Source organism: Mus caroli, unplaced genomic scaffold, assembly GCF_978045245.1.
Source record: "Mus caroli unplaced genomic scaffold, Mus_caroli_1 scaffold_5, whole genome shotgun sequence".
Classification (NCBI taxonomy): Eukaryota; Metazoa; Chordata; class Mammalia; order Rodentia; family Muridae; genus Mus; species Mus caroli.
Window position 1 is genome coordinate 122,585,242 of NW_028227260.1, and position 21,012 is coordinate 122,606,253.

At 35.3% G+C, this 21,012-nt stretch overlaps 1 protein-coding gene and 1 pseudogene across 2 annotated transcripts in view; both read right to left on the bottom strand.

Moving 5' to 3' along the window:
• Tenm1 (teneurin transmembrane protein 1) overlaps positions 1-21,012 on the bottom strand; it is an 889,421-nt gene that overhangs the window by 330,867 nt on the left and 537,542 nt on the right. For both annotated transcript variants that reach the window (XM_029473263.2, XM_029473264.2), the window contains one exon: positions 12,695-12,933. In XM_029473263.2, the coding sequence (XP_029329123.1) occupies positions 12,695-12,933 (239 nt within the window). The remainder of the gene's footprint in view (positions 1-12,694; positions 12,934-21,012) is intronic.
• Positions 1,729-7,053, bottom strand: LOC110287009 (large ribosomal subunit protein uL14-like; annotated as a pseudogene).

Consider the following 21,012-nt stretch of genomic DNA (forward strand, 5'->3'; position numbering starts at 1 on the left):
AGCCTTGGAGAGGGAAAGCAAACTAAAAATGTACAAAAGATAGAAAGAGAAAGCAACGAAACGAGGGATTTGTTTGGGTTTTGTTCAGTCTTGAAACAGCCTGTATTTTAGGCTCGACAAAGAAAGAATCCATTTGTTCCATTTGGCTTCCAGATACTCCCACAACCTCATATGCTAGTAAACCTTAATGAATGCTATCTCTACAATATCCTACATTTTAATGTTTATGCAAGTGTTACTATACCCTAAAGAAATACCACGAACATGAAATGCTTTACTGTATTGCTCCCAGTATTAAAACTAAACACCCAAAGTAACAAATGATCCAATTAGGTTCAAAAAGCAACTGGCAAGTTTCTTACTTAAACTTTCTGAGGCCACACCTTGATTATGTACGTGTGTGTGTGTGTGTGTGTGTGTGTGTGTGTGTGTGTGTGTGGTGGCGCACGCCTTTAATCCCAGCACTCGGGAGGCAGAGGCAGGCGGATTTCTGAGTTCGAGGCCAGCCTGGTCTACAAAGTGAGCTCCAGGACAGCCAGGGCTATACAGAGAAACCCTGTCTCGTAAAAACCAAAAAAAAAAAAAAAAAAAAAAAATAAGTTAAAGACTTGATTTGACTCCATGCCAGTTAGTGGGAAAATTCACAAACTCTTTGACAGCTTCAAAGCATTTCATTCCTGAGGATCTTGTATGTAGAAGTAGGACACTGTCTCCTTTTAAATAAAAGCCAATGTATTTAAATATTTCTATATTCATTTCTAGTACAGTCCTAGCTAAACCTCCTTATCTATAGGTTTGGTATCTGTGGATTTAAGTAACTATGGGTAGAAAAGTCTTCAAAAGAATATTAATTGTTTTAAATATATAAAGATTTTTTTTCTTATGATCTCTAAGCAATACACAGTAACAACCTTACAGACACCATTTACATTATATTAAAAGTAATGGGGGGTGAGGGGATTGGAGACATGGCTCAGTGGTTATGAGTACTAACTGTTCTGTCAGAGGTCCTGATTTCAGTTCCCATCAACCACATGGTAGCTCACAACCATCTGATGACCTCTTCTGGTGTTTCTGAAGACAGCTACAATGTACTAATATAAATACATATATATAAATATTTTAAAAAGTAATGGAAGTATTTCATATGAAAACACTATATGACTGTAGTATAAAGTGGCCTGGAGTATCAGCAGATTTTGTTATCTTCAGGGGTAGCTTATGACCAGTTCCCTGCCTGTGAACAGTAGGACAGCATCCTTCCTTCCTTCCTTCCTTCCTTCCTTCCTTCCTTCCTTCCTTCCTTCCTTCCTTCCTTCCTTCCTTCCTTCCTTCCTTCCTTTCTTCCTTCCTTCCTTCTTTTTTTTGAGCAAAGACTATTTTTTTATGTTTTCTGTCAATAGGCTGTGCATATTTAAAAAAAATTAATTATTTTACTTTCTTTACATCCCAAATGTTGTCTCTCCAACCTGGTCCCTCCTCCCAGAGTTCTTCACCCATCCCCCTACCCTTCACCTCTGAGTGTGTGCTTCCCCTTCCCACCCTCCAACACCCCTCCACCACATCTCCCTTTCCTAAGGCATCAAGTCTCTACAGGATTAGGCTCATCCTCTTCCACTGACGCCAGACAAAGCAGTCTTCTTCAACATATGTGCCAGGGGGCTCAGAGCAGCTTGTGTATAAAGCAAACACTTTTTAATGAATTTATTTTACAAATAAACTGGAGAATCATGCAATTCTGTCTGCATTGGATGCAATACTTGCCATAAGTCTGCACACTCCTTTGCAACTGGACCTGTGATAGCAGAATCTTTCATGTCACCTTTATTGTTTACTGTGACCCTTGCATCATTTTCAAATCAAAGAAACACCTTATCTTTTCTTCAATGTAACTTTTGTTGTCAAATTACCACTGCTGGATGTATCTTTTTTCTTACTTCTGGTTTGACTTTCTTAACATCACCATGTTGCCCACACCAGCAGTAGGAAGTCTGTTCAGGCATCCCTTGATTTCCTTCACAGAGATTATACATATGTTTTTGGTTCCTGTATTGTCAGCACAGTTGATCACAACTCCTACTGGAAGACCCAGGGAAATCTGGAATTTCATTCTAGATGACCCACCATGTCCTCAACTTCATATCTTGTGCTCCTAGAAAGAGTCAGAAAGTGACTCTAGTTTCTTGACAGTTGGCATCTCTCCATCACCTACTTTTTATACATTGTAAAAATATTAATTTGGTTTCCTCCTTTGAGTAAAAAAAAATCCTTTCTATGTTTTTCTGTTTGATATTGTTTGACCTAATCCCAACATTTTTATGACTTAATTCTGTAAAGTATTTTCGGATATATTGTGTACAGAAACAAAACTATGTTACTGTTGTTATTTGAATGCTAATATGTATGTTTAATGAAAATCTAACTTCCAAGATTAAAGAGAATCTAGATTATTCCTTAAATGAAGTAAGCAAAAAACTGGAATAAGAGCCCTGTCTGCAACAACAACAGATAAGCTACTTGATTTGACAAAACATAAGACTATTGCTGTGTAGAGTATATGTCTTCGGAAACAGGTTGTACGGCAGCACAGAATGCTTGCTGTCCAAACTACCTTTGTATTGGTTTCTGGCAGATATACAACTAGTTTAACTTTTACCTTCTGGGTTCTATGCACATATGCTAACCTGTAGTGTCTGGATTATTTGATTTGAACACCAGGTTCCCTTTATGAGAAAGAAATGAAATAGAATCAAATGTTCTTTACAAAGTACAAAGTTACATGCATTTGCTAGCAGTTAAATTTTCCTCTTATCACATTCAAACCAGTATCTGGCAACTGTAAAGCCAATCATTAGGAACTCTCATGGTAGTCAATTTCTTTAAAAGTCAGCTACAACATGTCTTATAATGTTTGCAATAACTAGATTGGCAAGACTCTGATGAGATTTTAATCAGAAGGGGGTCATCTGGCATCCTCTTAACTTATTCATTATTGTCCTATAGACAGAAATGAAGGAACCAAGAGAAAAATTCTTTACAATCTATACTGTGATATGGATTTGCAGGTAGTATTATTATTTAACTGCTCTGTGTACATCAATATAACAATATTTAACGATGCATTCAAGAAAGACTACATTGTGAAGTTATATGTAGTCAAAGTGCATTCCTTAACAAAACAAGTGAATCATATGGAAAGTGTTTTAATTAAGTCTAAAATAAATTGGGTAACCACATATGGCACCTCAAGTTTTATATCTAAGACTCTGATATAGTCCTCTTTTTGTATGTTACTCCCCCACTAAGCTTGCCTTTAGTCTGATTGCTTAAAAAACGTTATCACCAACATTTATCATATCATTACGCCTTTCTTCTTCTTGTATTTGTTGTGTAATCCTCTCTATATTGGTACAAACACTAAGAAATAATCCAGTCCTTTAATCACACCTTTGGAACTTCTTTTATTTACTATGGCCTTTTACAAATATTTTAGTGTCAGAAGCAATTTTGGCTCAATTTTAAGCAATAACTTACTGAAAATGCTAAGGACCTTTCCCTGATGTATTATGTCTGTTGATGTTTACTGTATTAGACACAGTTAGAGTCACTGATAATTTGAAAGTGTTTATTGACTTATTGAACAATAAGTATAAACCATTACATTTAACATAAAGGTCATACTTTATGATAATTAAATTTTTATAAAACTCATAAAGAATGTAGAGAGTGAACTGGAATTGGTGGTGGGGGCATCTTTTGAATGAACTAGAAACAAGAGAAACTCTCAAGAACCTATGAGGGTGACCTTAGCTAAGACTCATAGCAATAGGGAATATAGAACCTGAAATGGCAACCTTCTGTAACCAGGCAAGACTTATAATGGTGGGAGGGGTACAATAACTCAGCCATAAAACCTTGGAACCACAAATACCCTGCTTACCAGATGTGCAAGGATAAAGAAGGAACAGACTGAGACCCATTGCATGAGAAAGAAAGAGCCCACAACTGACACTATTAATGATATTCTCCTATACTTGCAGACAGGAAACTATCATAACTGTCCTCTCAGAGGCTTCACCCAGTAGCTGACACAAATGAATGCAGAGATCCGCAGCCAAACATGAGTTAGGGCTAGGGGATTCTCGTGGAAGAGCCGGAAAAAGGATTGAAGGAGCAAGATGGGTCAAGGATAGCACAAGAAGATCTACAGAATAATTTAACCTAGGTCCATAGGGACTCACAGAGACTGAACCATTAACCAAAGAGCAAGCATTGTAGGAACATAGGCCCTCTACATATATGTAACAGATGTGCAGCTTGGCTTTCATGTTGGACCATTAACAGCTGGAGCAGGGGCTGTCTCTAACTTTGTTGCCTGCCTTTGGACTCACTTTCCCCTAACTGGGCTACCTTGCCTGGGCTCAGTTAGAGAGGATGCATCTATTCCTACTGAAAATTGATATGCCAAGGAGGATTGTTATCCATGAGAGGCTTTCTGTTTTTCTTCAAAGAATAGAAGGGGAGAATGGGGAGGGGGATGAGAGGGATAGACTGGAAGGAGAGGAGGGAGGAAAAGCTGTGATTGAGATGTAAAGTAAATAAATATATTTTTTTAAATTCATACAATTAATGAGAAGACTGCAATTGCTCTGCACATTTGAAAATCATTAATGACTTGCTTATAAAAGAAAGTTACACCGCCATATCCATTTCTCCCTGAACTTTTGCAGTGTTACATGTCAGATGGATTCTGGAAAATGACACTGTCTACTGAGAGAATTGTGTTGAAAAGGATAAATACTTGATTTTATCACAATGAAAATGACTTTAGTTTATGAATTCCTGACAGGAATCCTGATAGAGATCCTGAGGCTCTCTGGTGATCCTCAGACCACCTATGGAGAATTGTAATTCTAATGGCTTTCTTGCAATCTTTCAGGTAACTTCTTCTTAGTTAACTTATCAGATTCACTTTTAAGCCCTCTGGAATATCAGTGTTCCCTGGAGCACCAGATTTCATCTTCTTTTACCTCTTATTCTTCTCCTAGTATCTTGGCATCTCTTAAAGTAGGAGTTTCCAATTATTCAGTAGTGGATAAATAATATACTAGGTGTCTTTATAGCCATATCTCTTTTTATCCTGAAAGTTCTTTCTTCTTTACAATGTCTTTTTTAAGAAAAAAAGAGGATAGAAATTTTTATGGTGTACATTATGATTGTCCCCCCAAAATTACTCAATGTGGCTACTTAGCATATACATTATCTCAGACATTTATTTTTTTCTGTGGTGATGGGTTGGCACATTTGCATATTTCATGCGTACAAAGTGTTTTTAAATTTGTGGCATAATCTTGCCAAATGTATTACTCCTATCATACTCTCAAAATTTTGTATACTGTGAACAACATATCTGCAATCTTCTCTTCATTCCACAGTTTATTCTTTTGATACCACTCAATATTCCACATGAATGAGTCCATGACATATGCATCTTTCTGAGTATTTCTTATTTTGCTTAGTAAAATATTCTCTAGGATCATTCATTTGTTGCAAAAAAAATTATAATTTCTTCTTTTTATGGCTGAATAGCACTTCATTTTCTACATGTAACATTTTATCCATTCAGTCAGAATGGAACAAATATTTCTTTATTTATTGGATATTTTATTTATTTACATTTCAAATATTATCCCCTTTCCTAGTTTCCCCTCCACAAACCCCCTATCTCACCCCCTCCACCTGCTTCTGTGAGGGTGCTCCATCACCCACCCAACCATTCCTACCTCACAACCCTGGCATTCCCCTACACTGGGGCATCAAGCCTTCACAGGACCAAGGTCCTCTCTTCCCATCGATGCCCAACAAGACTATCCCCTGCTACATATGCAACTGGAGCCACGGGTCCCTCCCTATGTACTCTTTGGTCAGTGGTTTAGTCCCTGGGAGATCTGGGGCATCTGGTTGGTTGATATTGTTGTTCTTCCAATGGGGTTGAAAACCCCGTCAGCTCCTTCAGACCTTTCCCTAAGTCCTCTATTGGGATCCTCTTGTTCAGGCCAATGATTGGCTGCAAGCATCCACATCTGTATATGTCAGGCTCTGGCAAAGCTTCTGAGACAGCTGTATCAGGCTCCTATCAGTAGGCAATTCTTGGCGTCAACATTAATGTCTGGGTTTGGTGTCTGAATATAGTATGTATCCCCAGTTGGGGCAGCCTCTGGATGGCTTTTCCTTCAGGCTCTGCTCCACATTTGTCCCTGTATTTCCTTTAAACAGGAACAATTCTGGGCTAAGATTTTGGAGATGGGTGGCTGGCCCCTCTCTGCAACTAGGGACCTTGCTTAACCTATGGATATGATCTCTACAGATTCTCGCTCCCTTTTGTTGGGCATTTCAGCTAATCTCATCCCTGTTGGGTCCTGGGAGCCTCTTGTTTTCCTGGTATCCAGGACTTACCAATTGATTTCTTCTAGTACATACCCCGGAATAGTGGAAGTAGATGCCACTTTTCAGGGTTTTGAGATCTCTTTACATCAATTTCCATAGTGGTTGTAGTAACTTACATTCCGTTTAACAATGTGAAAGTTTCTTATTTCCTACATCCTCACAAGTACTTGTTATCTCCAGTCTTTGAGATAGCAGCAATTTAATTGGAGTATGTGGATGCTTCAATATGATTTTCATCTGCCTTTCCCCATTAATAACGTTTCTTTCCTTTTTAGTTTCAGTGCTTGGCTTTGGTAGTAGCATGATGCTGGACTGGAGTGGAAGTCTAAGCATTTTTCCTCATAAATTTTTAAATGTTGTAAGAAGACTCCATTCTATTTCTTCTTCAAATATTTGTAGAGTTTAGCCATAAAGCTACTTTGTCTTCTGCTCCACTTTGTTGAGAGATTACTAGTAACACAGCCTTCATATTTGGCACTGGTCTGTTAAGATATTCTGTGATTCATAACTCAGTACTGGTAGGTTGTACTTATCAAGGGACTTACCTGTTTCTTCTATGTTATTCAATTTATTGGTACATTTTTTATGATAGTCTTTTATGATCATTTGTATTTATCTTTTATATCTTCCTTCCATGTTTTATCTTGGTGTTATAAAAGCATTACAACCTAATCTAATCCAGATTTTCCCTCACATATGTTAAATATGTTTTATCTTCTAAATACTTCTTAGTGCCACTCTCTTTACTCCCAGAAGTTTATGCTCTCACTATGATTGACATGCATTAATACTGCACTCTTCTATTTGTCTTCATGACCTCAACTTTCATCTTGTCTGCTAAACCCAACTTTAGTAGGGTCATTAGGTGATTTTTCTAGTGTAAATCTACTAAAATAGCATTCTTGCCTTAACTACAAACCTCTAAATTCTCATTTGCTTTTGGACTAATTGCTCTCATGATCTGCTTCTATTCATCACCCTTACTTCCTATAGGACTCCTGTATCCTTTATTTTTACTGCTGTTTCAGGTATTCTTATATATTTGTCTTTTCTGATACACACATATATTCACCATTCTATAGAAGGAGTAGAGCAGAAGCCCAAATGGCTAAGCTCACACTGTAAGATACCACCTCTTAGTGGTCACTGTAATAAATCTGATATTTTCTTGGCTATGTTAGCCCTTCCAATTCTGGATGCTCTATATGAAAATGTAGTCCCATTTCAGGAGTATAAAATGCCTTAGCATGTCATTGGTTTAAAACCATTGCTCTAATATAGTTCATTATCATTCATTTCAGAGAATGATAGCTTAGCAACATATGTGATATAAGTCTAAAAATATCCACATGTCACGTGTGTGTGTATTTGTGTGTATATATAGATGTGGAGAAATTCTTTGAAATCCATATATTTCTTGAGAAATATTTCATCTGAATTTACCCTAATTGACTTTTGCCATAGTAAAGTTTCTTAAGCCCATAAAATTTCTAAATTTCCAAACTACTCTCCAAACCTCTTTTATTATGCCCTCTGCTGGGTGCTTATCTGTGTCACAGAGTCCAATTTTAAGCTTTTCTTTAGTCTATGAAGTACTTAGTAGGGTGAGTAGGTATCCTTCCATGTGAAATAATTTCTACTTAACATGCACTTTACACACATGCAGACACAAACATGACCACAAATATACACAAACACACAAATACATGAATAAAATTATTCCTGTGTGACAGTTATTCAGACAATGTTTTAGAAGACTTAGGAAAGAAAGAATGAAAACAAGGTCATGTTAGGTTAGGGTAAATTAATCTTCATTATACTAACCTCAGTTCAAATTAATAATGCTCATATTAGTTCAACTCCACTAATAGTAAACACCAACCTTTATGTAGAACTTCTAAGCATTATCATGGGTGTTTTGCATGCTATGATTCAATTATAAAGGAAATCCTTATGGATGTATTATCCACATTTCATTTTTTTAAGATAAGCAGATATATCAATGATTTTGGTAAAAATAAGATATTTAAAAATACTATGTGAAGGGTCATTTTATGTTTAAATTTCATGGGAAATTTTCTCCATTTTTAATTTTCTACATTAAAACAATAGATGATCTTGAATTTTTACAAAACCAGGACATTCCATGTCCCATCTAATTGTTTCCTTCTAGTGAGGTATAGAAATTTGGGTCCACAAATTGTGGGCAAAGGATCACATCTCACTATCCATGACTTATGTTCTTATTGCACCATAATGATAGTCATAGAAATTAGGGCAATTTGGGCAAGTACAAAGGAGGCAAAAGAAAGCACAAAAATAAGGTGTTACTCAAATTCTGCTGTGGAGAAAAATATGAAGTAGGTCTTTGACTCTCTAGAATGGTTTTTATTCATAAATATAGTTCACAGAAACAAACTGAAGAGTTTACCCTTTTCTAATTCTATATTGCTAATATCCATCTGATTAACATTACATATTGGGCTATATAGTGTGTCATGCCATCATTTATAGATTTTAATATTTTAATATCTATAGTTTGAACACTAGCTGAATCTCTTAAAGGTGGTACAAGTAATTACTATTTCATGGCAAAATCAAAAGAATCATACATGTCATTAACTGATGATACTGGGTCTGAAAGCTTGAATTTTTTCCCTCGATTTGTTCAATGCAGCAGCCCATTTGACCCCTGTTACAATGTATTCATGATTTCCTATTGCCTGTGAGTTTCTATTCCTGCTTATTGAAATTGCTGACTCCGTAGAAATTTGATCAAAACATCAAAGATTGCAGAGAAGCCGTGTTTGTGCCCTTCAAGCCATTGATGTAGTACCTTAACCTCGCCTTCTCTTGATGCCTTGCATATGGTCATCTGTCTTCCTGACTACTACTTCATATGGCTTATTTGTAAATTCAAGCAAATGTGCTTCTGACTGGCACTGATACATCACTCATGCCACAATATCAGAGAGGATGAAGCATGAGGACATATTTTTTTGATTCAGATGGAAAATATTTCAGATTTATGAGAAAGTCCTGACAATAACCTTTCCATGATATCTTCATATAATCAGTAGCTCTCCATAGCTCTCTCTACCAAATTTTAAGACTTCAAAACTTATTCAAAGGAATTATTTTCTTGCTGACTTAAAAGGTATAGTGGGTAGATGTGAGGCTGTAGCTGCTTGGCTGAACACCTCAACTCTGGCTTTTCACATCCTCGATTTCTACTGCTTTCCAATGACCACTTACAGAGGCATTATGCACAGAACACCTATTGATGTCCCATTGATATTGATGTGATTTTCCCTGGTGGATTGAGGGCAACCCAGCATACAGTCATTAGTATGTAAAGGTTATGTATAATGGATAATAGAGGAAAATGAAATAGCAGAAAGGAATTTGCACGGGAAACAGAAAGCAGTAATAGTTTCAGTGAAAGATTTTCTTGTGTTATACAGCAAATGCAAAAGGGATTGAAAAAAAAGACAACTCTTACAGGCCCCAAAAGAGTGGAGGGTGAAATGGTTTCATATTTTGAAGTATAATAGTGTTTTATTCCAACCACAGAAAGCCATTTAAAAATCATCTTATATAATATAGTTCTTATGTGGCATCTTTCACCTGAATGTGTGTTTATGAATTCTTACGATACTTTCCTGAGATGGTCAGCATTAGGGCAGTAATAAGATAAATCCAGGAAGACAGGTTTTCTTTTTTTGTACTTGGTTTTGAACCTAAGGTCTCAAGCATGCTAGGCAAGCATGTCACCATTGAGCTATATAACAGCCAACTTTAGGCAGATGCATTCCCTAATTTATCGAAGGTCAAGAAGAAAGTCACAGCATTCACTGTAAGAAATCTTCTTTTGAACCCATTCACTGTATGAGGTTAGCATTTTGGATAAAATTAGAAATCATCACAGTAAATATTTTCAAAAGATACCTCTTAACCAATCAAACTATTTAGTTTTACTCACCATTGTAAGACATAACATGGTACATCTATTTAAAGTTTAAAACAGTCAGGCCAGTTCATTTAGTAAACTAGAATATTTACTTGTATGCTAAAAAGAAAGTGAAGGCTAATATTAAAAAAAAAAACATGTTTTATGAGTTTGCCCTGTCATTAAACATAAATGAACAATGAGCAATATGCTTAACTCTTTGGACCCAGGAACAAAAATAACAAGTGAAAATTAGAATTGTATTATTATTTTACCATTATAATGTCTTCCTTCATATATTTCCTGTTTTGATTAATTTCATTTTTATTCATTCATTTATGTCTCCTCATAATCCATTAGTAAATAGAGGTCTGAACAGATTAAATTATTCACTCGTGGCAAGAGGTATAGTAAGTAGCAGAAAATTTAAAATCTATGCTCATAACTATTGTAGGCTGTTACCGTCTGTTATGTTAAAATCATATTCTATATAAAATATCACTCCCTGAAATAACTACTAAGAGAATTAAAAAGGTAGACCACTGAGTCTAAGATTATATAATGAAATTTCTGACATAAGTATGAAATCTTATATCATATAAATTTAAATAGAAATATAGGCTTAAACATAATGTGAACTTGTCATTAAAACATTCTCATATGATCTGAATTTATTTGTACTAAGGGTTCTATCTTACATGTAAAACCATTACTTTCCTATAATAAAGTGAATAGAAACTAACACATATAATACCAAGTTGATTTCATAATTCAGCAATAACATGTTGAAGGGTCTTTATGGTACTGGAACATCTCAGATTACTCATTATTTGTATTTCTTTTGAACACTTATTTACTGTGTTTGTGTGTGGACACACATGTCATGTTATGTATGTGAAGGTCATAGGACAACTTGTAGGGTAAAGTTCTCTCCTCCAATAAGATGGGTTCAGGGCATTTAACTCTTATGTCTCTTCATGATAAGTCAACTTTCTGATCCCTATTTCTTATTGTGAATGAGTTCATGATAAAATTTATTAGAATTGCAATTCGTCCTTATCCTTCCATCTCAACAAAAGTATTTCTCATTAAAGGTCATTGTAAACTAAATAAATATACAATGCAAGCATTGAGTGAAACATGATATGCAAGAAATATTTATGACACAGGAAAATATCCATGTTTAATAGAATATAAATTGCTTGATGGGAATTTCTAAGCAAGAATCATGGAGGCCATCAAAGGCCATGTCTCTTTATTGCTGGCATAATAGTAATAGTTCTTCAAAAGTTATCTGTTTATTTGCTTTCATCCTCTTGTATTATAGCTCCTAGAAAAACTGTATATGGGAATTCTTGGATCTGTTAACATTTTGAAAAATAGGGACTAACCAAGCATGCTTTGTTATTTACAGTTATGAGAAAATTTAAATCTTTTTCTTCACTTCTCAGAATCATATTTGTTATATCTTAGTGACTAAGTCTGCTTCAGTTGGGAAATGAAATTTCAGGTTAAACCTGAAAAAAAGTTGTTAATAATATACCTAGATAGATTGTTTTCATCAGGATCCCCAATCTATTCTTGGAATAAGGTTTTCAAAAAGCACATATTTACATTTTAAACTGGCAGAACCACCGAAGCACAGAAATTAATATTCAGTCAAAATAAAATGTCATCCAGAAAAGTCAATACAATTTTCTATTAAGTGTGGGTGACTTTAATCAGAGTGACTGAAGAACAACATTTTCCTCTTAAAAGGCTATATTCAATTACCCTCCCAAGCTCAAGAACCATACACTTTCCAACTTTGTTGTGAAAATAAGGTTGTATGGTTTGTTTTCTGTGAATCTTTGGGAAGACATTATGCACTAAATTTTATGAAAGTTCTTAAATAAATATTTCTTTAATGAAATTAGTACCTGAGGATTCAGTAGCCCTATTCCTATGCACCTGTGATTTAAGAAGCTATTGTAGATTAGTACTTATGACTTTTAATGAGAAAAACTATAACAACTATTTAATTGAAAGGAACATGGCTAACTACAGTAACCACAATCAATAAGATTGTGTTAGTACTACAAATATTTCTTCTCAAAGTGTACTCTTTCCACACCAACAACAGTACTTAAGGTTAGGGATGAAAAAAAAAAAAAGCCTAACTAGAAATCCGTTTGTTAGTACAGCAGTTAACTATGCTACAAATTTGTGCATCACAATATTGAGAGTGAATTCCTACCCCACTGCAAACAAAACAGGTAGGTTAAAAAAGAAAGCTGACACATAGAATAAAGGGCTTACCAATTACATAGGCTAGTAACAAGGCCAAAGTCACTGTGATTGCAGTGGCGCTCAAGGCTGTGCACTTCCAATTGCAGCATCTGTATGGTTTGTTAAAAGTGAAGGCAGGTCGGGAAAAGGTGCTTCGAGGCAGCGGCCTCGGTGGTGGTGAGTAGACAGTATTAGATGTCAGAGGGTAGTTCTGACTGGCTGCACTGAAGATAGCAGAAGAACCAGATCCATGTTTGAACAGGAAATGCCTAATAGGGAGAAACAGAAAAGTTTTCCTATAAATACCAGAGCAAATTGTTACAATCCCACAAACATTACTGATTTTGAACTACCATGCTATGGCAAAACTCATGAGACAAAAAAATGGCGAGACAACATTTTCAGGTAATTCAGTTAGCGGAATTTTCTTTGGTATCTATGCCATTTCTTTCTCTTCCTCCTCATCTTCTGTGTCACTCTGTCCCCCTCACTCCCTCCTTTCCTTCCTTCCTTTCTTGCTGACAAGTAAATGTTGCTCTTCCAGATTTGGTATTCACAATGCTTTTCTCATTTATTAATCATGATTCTGAAGAGCTGACTGACTTGTACCATCACATTTTGCTAATTAGAACATTCTAGATATCAGTGTTATCTTTGCTGAGATTTGATAAATGTGATCAGTCATGCAGCACAGCCCCTATCAAAATATAGAACAGTTTCATAACTCCAGAGATTCTCACTTATTTTTTTGAAGGAAATTTCTACCTCCATTCCCAGAGACAAATTCATCTGTATACTTTATCACCATACATTCATTATGCGTAGTATGAAACTTCAAACAAGTGGACTAATGGTTTTATTATATTATATTCTTTATAGGATGATCACAGGTTGCTCATTATTATTATAACTGGATCTTCATAATTAATAGTGATATATTCATAAGTAAGGACTTGAGAAAAACAAATATATGTATTTAGTCCCCATAATCTACCCTTAGTAGATACTAAGTGCCATGTGTTCTATTGTGTATTCATTACTGCATTCATTTTTTTTCTTGTTTTTTCTTTTCTTGTTTTTTCTTTTCTTTTTTGGGGGGGGAGGTTTCGAGACAGGGTTGCTCTGTATAGACCTGGCTATCCTGGAACTCACTTCGTAGAACAGGCTGGCCTCGAACTCAGAAATCCACCTGCCTCTGCCTCCCAAGTGCTGGGATTAAAGGTGTGCACCACCACCCAGCTGGCTTGCATTCATTTTTTATTTGTGTGAAGCAGGCTATGTTATCTTCCTCATTGAATATTTAAGAATGAGAAGGCAAACATAGATTAAACAGCTTGTTTCACTCGTCACCCAAGTGACAGACTTAGAATCAGCATAGAGGCTATCCAGGCTTCAAAGTGCTGAATCTTAAGCACTCTATGGTGCCTTCTATGGCAGTAAAATGCACTGCAAAACAAAGCACATTCTGGTGTTGAATTACATAACCTCTCAGTAAGTTATAAGTCAACATCACCTTGCAACATATGCCCAAATGCATAAGTTTCACCCAAATGCATAAGTTTCATTTCTAGATTCCACATTGAAAGGCAAAGAAACATGTGCTCTACATGCCGGTTGATGAAAAAGGTTGACAATAGGGAATTTTGCTTGAGTATCATGTAGGTTAACTGTTTTCTTCTAGAAAGCTGGGTTTCTGGATGATATTGAGAGTCTTGTGTCCTTCTAGAGGGCAATTTAACATTCCATACCAAGATATTTTAAATATATATTTGCTTACATAATAATTATGCTTGTAGAAGTTTTTTTCTCATGAAATGATGTTTATGACAATTTATTTTAAAGTATATTCATTAAAGTGATATTTATAATATACAAAATGACCTACTCATATCCCTAATAATTGGTATTTCATTAAGTAATTTTAAAAGCACATGATTCACAGGCATTACAACTTGTGCTATCAACATATTTATTCACTAAGAAAAGCATTTACATATAGTACTAAGGAAAAGAAGCCAGGCTTCAAAATGCAAAATATCATTTTTTTAAAATAAAAAGGTATGCTATTCATAGAAAATATGTAATTTACTTTTAGAAAGTATGGATATTTTATTAATGAAAAATGTTCTTGATCTCATGTCAACTTTATAGCTAAAATTAAAAGGTTGGTATTTGGTAAATTTTCTTTTTTTTTTTCCCCAGGCTATGACTCGTGTCATGACACATAGCCAGTCCCAAGAAGAAACAATGTATGTTACAAAACTCATTCCTCAACATAATGAACTGTCCTTCTAACCATTCAGATGTAAGCCACATATAGATGACCCACCTGTGCTGGCTAGTTTTTGTTTTTTGTTTTTTCTTTTTTTATATATATTTTATTTTATTTTATGTAGGTATTTATTTCATTTGCATTTCCAATGCTATCTCAAAAGTCCCCCACACGCTCCCCCACCCACTCCCCCACCCTCCCACTCCCACTTCTTGGCCCTGGTGTTCCCCTATGCTGAGGCATATAAAGTTTGCAAGACCAATGGGCCTCTCTTTCCACTGATGGCCAACTAGGCCATCTTCTGATACATATGCAGCTAGAGACACGTAAATTTTCTAGTCTCCTCTTTATCTAAAGAGGTCAGTTCCCAAGTTAATTTTTGTAAATGTATTAGTCTGATCTTTGTATGTGTGTGAGATTGACACTATTATCTTACTCTACAGATGACAAAAATTGAGTACAAGTGATAACTGATTATTTTTATAAAACTAACATAAAGTATTATTACCACTTTATATTCCTAACAAGCTTATTAATGTTTATATCCATTTTGCAGATGAGAAAACAAAACAAAGAGAAGCAGAAACTTGGTCCATGGTTTCATTACCAATAATTGGTGATGTACAATTTTGAAGTCTGGAGCCACTTCTATCATACAATAAGTGTACTAGGTTTATGCAGCTCCTGAAAAATATTAAGATTTTAATGTTGGTCTGTTAAAGTCCAGAAGCAGCACATTTTGTAGACTTTCAATGGAGCTTTATTATTTCTCCCTTTGGCTTAATGAGAAGAATATGAGAATGGCACCTATAGAGTCAGAAAATGGGAAGGAACTTCCTTATAAATCATCTAGTAGCTCAATGCCCTCATTTTTCAATGACAATGACTAGGACCTAAAGAATTAAAGTGACTTAAGTAACAGCTAGTTAATGTTGTGAATGAAACTAGTATTAGATCTTCCCCACTTAGTATTTTCCATTGTCTGATGTTATCAGTGACAATAATCCTCATTAAAGAAGCATCATGGTTTAATGACCTATGTTAACTGACTCAATAAAGAAACACTATATGTTCAAACCGTGTTACACAATGTATGTATTTTCTTTTGTATGTCTTTGTGCTGCTTGGTTCTTTTGTTAACTTGACACAAACTGAAATATCATCTGGAAAGAGGGAGGCTCAGTTAAGGAATTGCCTCCATCATACTGTCCTGTAGACAAGTCTATGGGATATTTTGATTGATGATGGATATGGAAGTGACTAATCTACTCTGCACTGGTGGTCCTAGATGGTATAAGAAAGCATGATGGACAAGCCAAGGGGAATAAGCAGTAACTGTTTTCCTTCAGGGATTCCACTTTGGTTTCTACCTCAGATTTTACTTTGAGCTCACTCACTAATAAGAGTATAAGGTCAAAGGTGCATTTGGTCATGGTGTTTTAGCTCAGCAATAGAAACCTTAGTTAAGACAAAAATTCATACCAGACTGGGAATTATTGCCCTGAAAGGTATAGTCATGCATTTTGAGGAGGATTGTGGTAGCATTTGAACTTTAGGCTGAAAAAGACATTGGATACTCAGAGCTCAGTAGATTCTTGACTGTGGGTTCTTGGAAGGGAAGATTTTTTTGAGCAATGCACATAACATAAGCCTGTCTTATGGGGTTTCAGATGCAAGAAAAGATTCTTTCAGGACCTTTAATGTGCTATTTTTAATAATACTCTGAGATTCTGGTCTGCTGGAGCTGAAGAATTGGCTATGATTAACAAGAGACTACAACTACTAAAGTGAAAAATTTGTTTTGCAGGAACAATTGATGCTTGGCAGCTGGGTCATAAGAAAATGCTGCGATTAAGATACCATCACCATTTTCTCTGCAAGTGTTTCCCCAGGGTCAGCAAATGGTAGCTGTAGTCTAGAGTTGGCCAAAGCTGTATCCTGTGCTGGCAACTGAACCAGGTATTGTGTACACTTCCTAGAGTGTGCTGGTTTTGAAGGCATGAAATGGTTATGGAAAGCAGCTGGAGCTTGGCTCTGAGAGGCCATTGGTGAAGGTGAAGTCTCAGTTTTCATGAAGACCCCAGCATATCAGAAATGCCAATATCACGGGATGACTGCCAAGGACAGTGTGGAGTGGAGCTGGCCTGAGCCTCCAACAAGCTGTGTGTGCTGCCAACAGCGGAATGGAGAAATGAATCCTCTTGGGGCCTAGAAGACCATGATTTCCTGATATGTGACACTGAAGTTTACACTATTGGACTTTGATTTTGCCCTGGTTAATACCTCCCACCTCCTGAAACAAGAAAGTATGTAACTTGGATTTTGATTTTCTAGGAGTTCACACTTGAGAGACTTTGAACTTGTAGAGAATGTTTGGGGTTTTAGAGAGACAGGATATTTTAAAGTATTTGGATATTTTAAAGACACTGAATTTTTTTAAAGACTTGGTCTTTGGAATGATTTATACTTTGATATTGATATTAACATGAGATCTTAGAGATGAATAGGAAAGAAAGGCCATGGATTAATAAGCAGCATGTTTCTGTGTCAAGTTGACCAGGTGTCAATTTTGCTGTTTTTATTTTGTTTTGTTTTTTTTTGTTTTTTGTTTTTTGTTTTTTGTTTTCACCATGATACAAAATAGAGTCATCTAAGAAGAGGGAGACACAATTAAGAAAATGCCTCCATAAGATTGGGCTAGAGGGAAGTCTATACAGAAGTTTCTTAATTAATGATGGGTATGGAAGTTACCAGACCATTCTGGGCAGTATCAACCCTGGGCTGGTGGTCTTGGAAGGTATAAGAAAGCAGGATGTGCAAGCTGTGGTGTGCAAGCCAGTAACAAACATTCATCTATGCTTCTGACTCAGTTCTTGCTCTGACTTCTCTCAATAATGGACTATGAGGTGGAAGTATAAAATGAAACAAACCCTCTTATCTCCAAGTTGCTTCTTCATAATAGTATTTTAGCACAACAATAGAAAGTCCATCTAAGATACTTATGATCCAAGTTCTTGTAGCTCTACTTTCATGACAAGTACTCTATTCTCTAAGCCATCTCTCAAGCCCTCTTTTGTATGCCATATGTTCTTATAGCCTCTTTTAAAGACTGCTTATTTTGGGAGAATAGGCAAATATCCCAGGGCAAGCTACCCTTCAGGAGATAAAATAAGTTTTGCTGTTTCTAAAAGGCATCTAATTTATCTCAATAATGAAATAATGGAGACATGGTATATAAATAGCAATAAGAGAAAATATATTTTATTGGATAAGTGACCCATACCATTGTTTTGGTTTCATGTAATTGTACTTCTTTTAGGTATTTAAATAAACTTAGACTTAAAGATGCAGATTTCCTCAATGCTCGGAGACATCTTCCAGCCAGAAGTTTCCTCATTGGTCATTACATTTACTAGTGAGTAAGAAATATCGCAATTTATGAGCAATGCAGCCTTACTAGCCTCTGACCTCTACCCTGTGAGTATTTTGAGGTGATAAAGTGTCACAGACATATAACTAATCCTATATAGCATCTTTCTGACATACTTTTATGAGCTAAAGGGGAAACCCAGGAGTAGAGACCTTTTTACCTAATGTTTGAAGATAAAAATTCCTCAATCTTTCGCATATTTATGAAGAACAACAATTGGATTTTGAAGACAATGTAAGTGGCCCAATATGCTAGATATTGATTTAGTTTGGTATATCATTAAGAGGTAGAAGAAAGAGAAAGAATTGTTGGCTATTATTATGGCAATTACAAGCAATAATCAATATCCCTGAGCACTGTAATTTCATCTGATGTACACTAAAGAATTTCCAAACGTAGTTTCATAAGTAAAATATTACATCTTAATGAATAAATTCAACAGTCACAGCAGAGCAGCATTTAAACTAATTCATGTTTGAGTGGAATCCAAATCACAGTCCTCAGTGAGAGTAGATAATAAAATACGTTTGTATACTAAGTTTCTTGTTTTCTTATTAACAAGCCCAGCCTAAGTGTCTGTGCTAAAAGCAATCTATACTGTGATGTGTATCCTGAGAAACAGCAATATAAATAGTGTGTACTGTCATTAGCTTTGCAGGTCATTGTGGAAAGTGAATCTGGTACCTAATGTGTTTTCATAGTCCTTGAAAAAAAGTAGGAGCATAAAGACAAATGCACAGTGCTCGACTTCAGCTATGTGCTCATAAAATCAGATCATCTGTCTACACACATTGCTTTTCCCCTCAGGTCCCGAGGATATACTGAAATGTTGTTATCAATTTCATACAATTGGGTTTCTTTTCTGCCACAGAGCAAATGATGAAAATGCAGTTCAAGAGTTTACGTGTAAGTACTGCTTCTTTTTGCATCTGTTTTAATATTCAAGTTCAAATTTTAAAAAGGAAAGTAAGATATTACCAAAGGAAATTGGAACATAAGGAAATTGGAAAAAAAATCTTCAAGACTGATGAGACCCAGTAGTGGTAAATGGGAGTATCATAAATGCTCCTGTATGGATTTTAAAATCATCTATAAAAGGGTGAAAATGAACTCTTTTAAGCCCTTATACTACATAATTCTGAAGGTATCTGTTAACATTAAATAATGTGATTTAATATCGCACTTAAAATTCTACAGGAAATACGCAAAAATCTACAGCTTTTAAACAACAGATACATAAATAATCAATAGTTTTCCTCTTTTATATCTTGTAAACATTCTTATGAGACACATCAAAGCCTGTATTACTATAGCTATAAGCATTTGCATCATTTCTTTTTCCCAGAGAAACAGGTTCCCCTTGCTTCTAGTGAAAGTGAAGTTGGTTTAAAACATTATGAGTAGACCTAAATTACAATTGGATGGGATAGTGAGATTTAGTTACCTATTTTTAAAGTTATTAAATGTAGTTTGGTTATAAAAAATCTAAATAATATGACATAAATTTGCCATCTTAAACTTTTCAAATTATGTAGTGTTAAGTACTTTGTGAGAAATTTCTAGAATCACTTTCCTCTAAAATCTGAAACATTATTTGCCAATTAAACAACTCTTTTCCCCAGCACCCATTATTCCCTTTTTATTTCTGTGATTTTGACTACTTTACTATTAAGAAAATATATAGTATTAATATTTTCATGACTGAATCATTTCAGTTAGCATGACTTCTTTAAGATTCGTTTATTTTACAGCATGTGACAGCATGTCCTTCTTTTTAAGGTCAAATAATATTCCTCTGTATGTATAAATCACATTTTTTTATCTGATCACTCTCATCAATATTTAGGGTATTTTTCTCTTTTGGCTATTTGGAAATCATTCTCTGAAAACAAGAGATCTAGCATCTCTTTAATGTCTGGTTTTAGTTGACTTGAATACACACCTAAAGGAAGCATCATAGGACCATATACTACATATTTTTTTCTTTTATTTTTCTGAGACACTTCAATATCACTTTTCCATAGAAGCTTATATTTTTAAATCCCACTGACAGTGTAGAAAGTTTTCAATTTTTCACATGTTTATTATTATCTTTTCAATGTTTATTATTGTGGTTTTTATTTTAGGTTTACTTATTTTACTTTATGTGTGAGTTTGTTTTGGCTATATGTGTGTACAGGCACCATGCATATGTCTGGTGCTTGCAGAGGTCAAAAGAGCACTTCTCAACTCCTAGAACTAGGGTTACAGATGGGTAGGTGTGAGCTGCCTTCTGTGGGGTTTGGTTCCCTGGAAGAGCAGCAAGTGCTCTTAAGACTGAGCCATTTTTCCAGTCCTTGAGCTTCTGTTTTGATTATAGTCTTATTAATGTGGTTTTTACCTGCAGTTTTGTGATTGTACATCTTTCCACATTTATTTTGGGCTTTTGTTAACTGTCTTTGGAGAAATATGTATTCAATCTAATGGATCAAAAAACACATAAAAAGAAAAGAAAACAGTATTTTGAGTCAGCACCATTTTTTCTCTGCTGAGAAAATATCTAGAACTGACTGTGGAAAGGTGTTTCCATCTCAGTACTCTGTTTTCCCTTACTCCAACGTAGAATAAATACTCATGAAAGGTAATTATATAAATTTTTCTTGACCT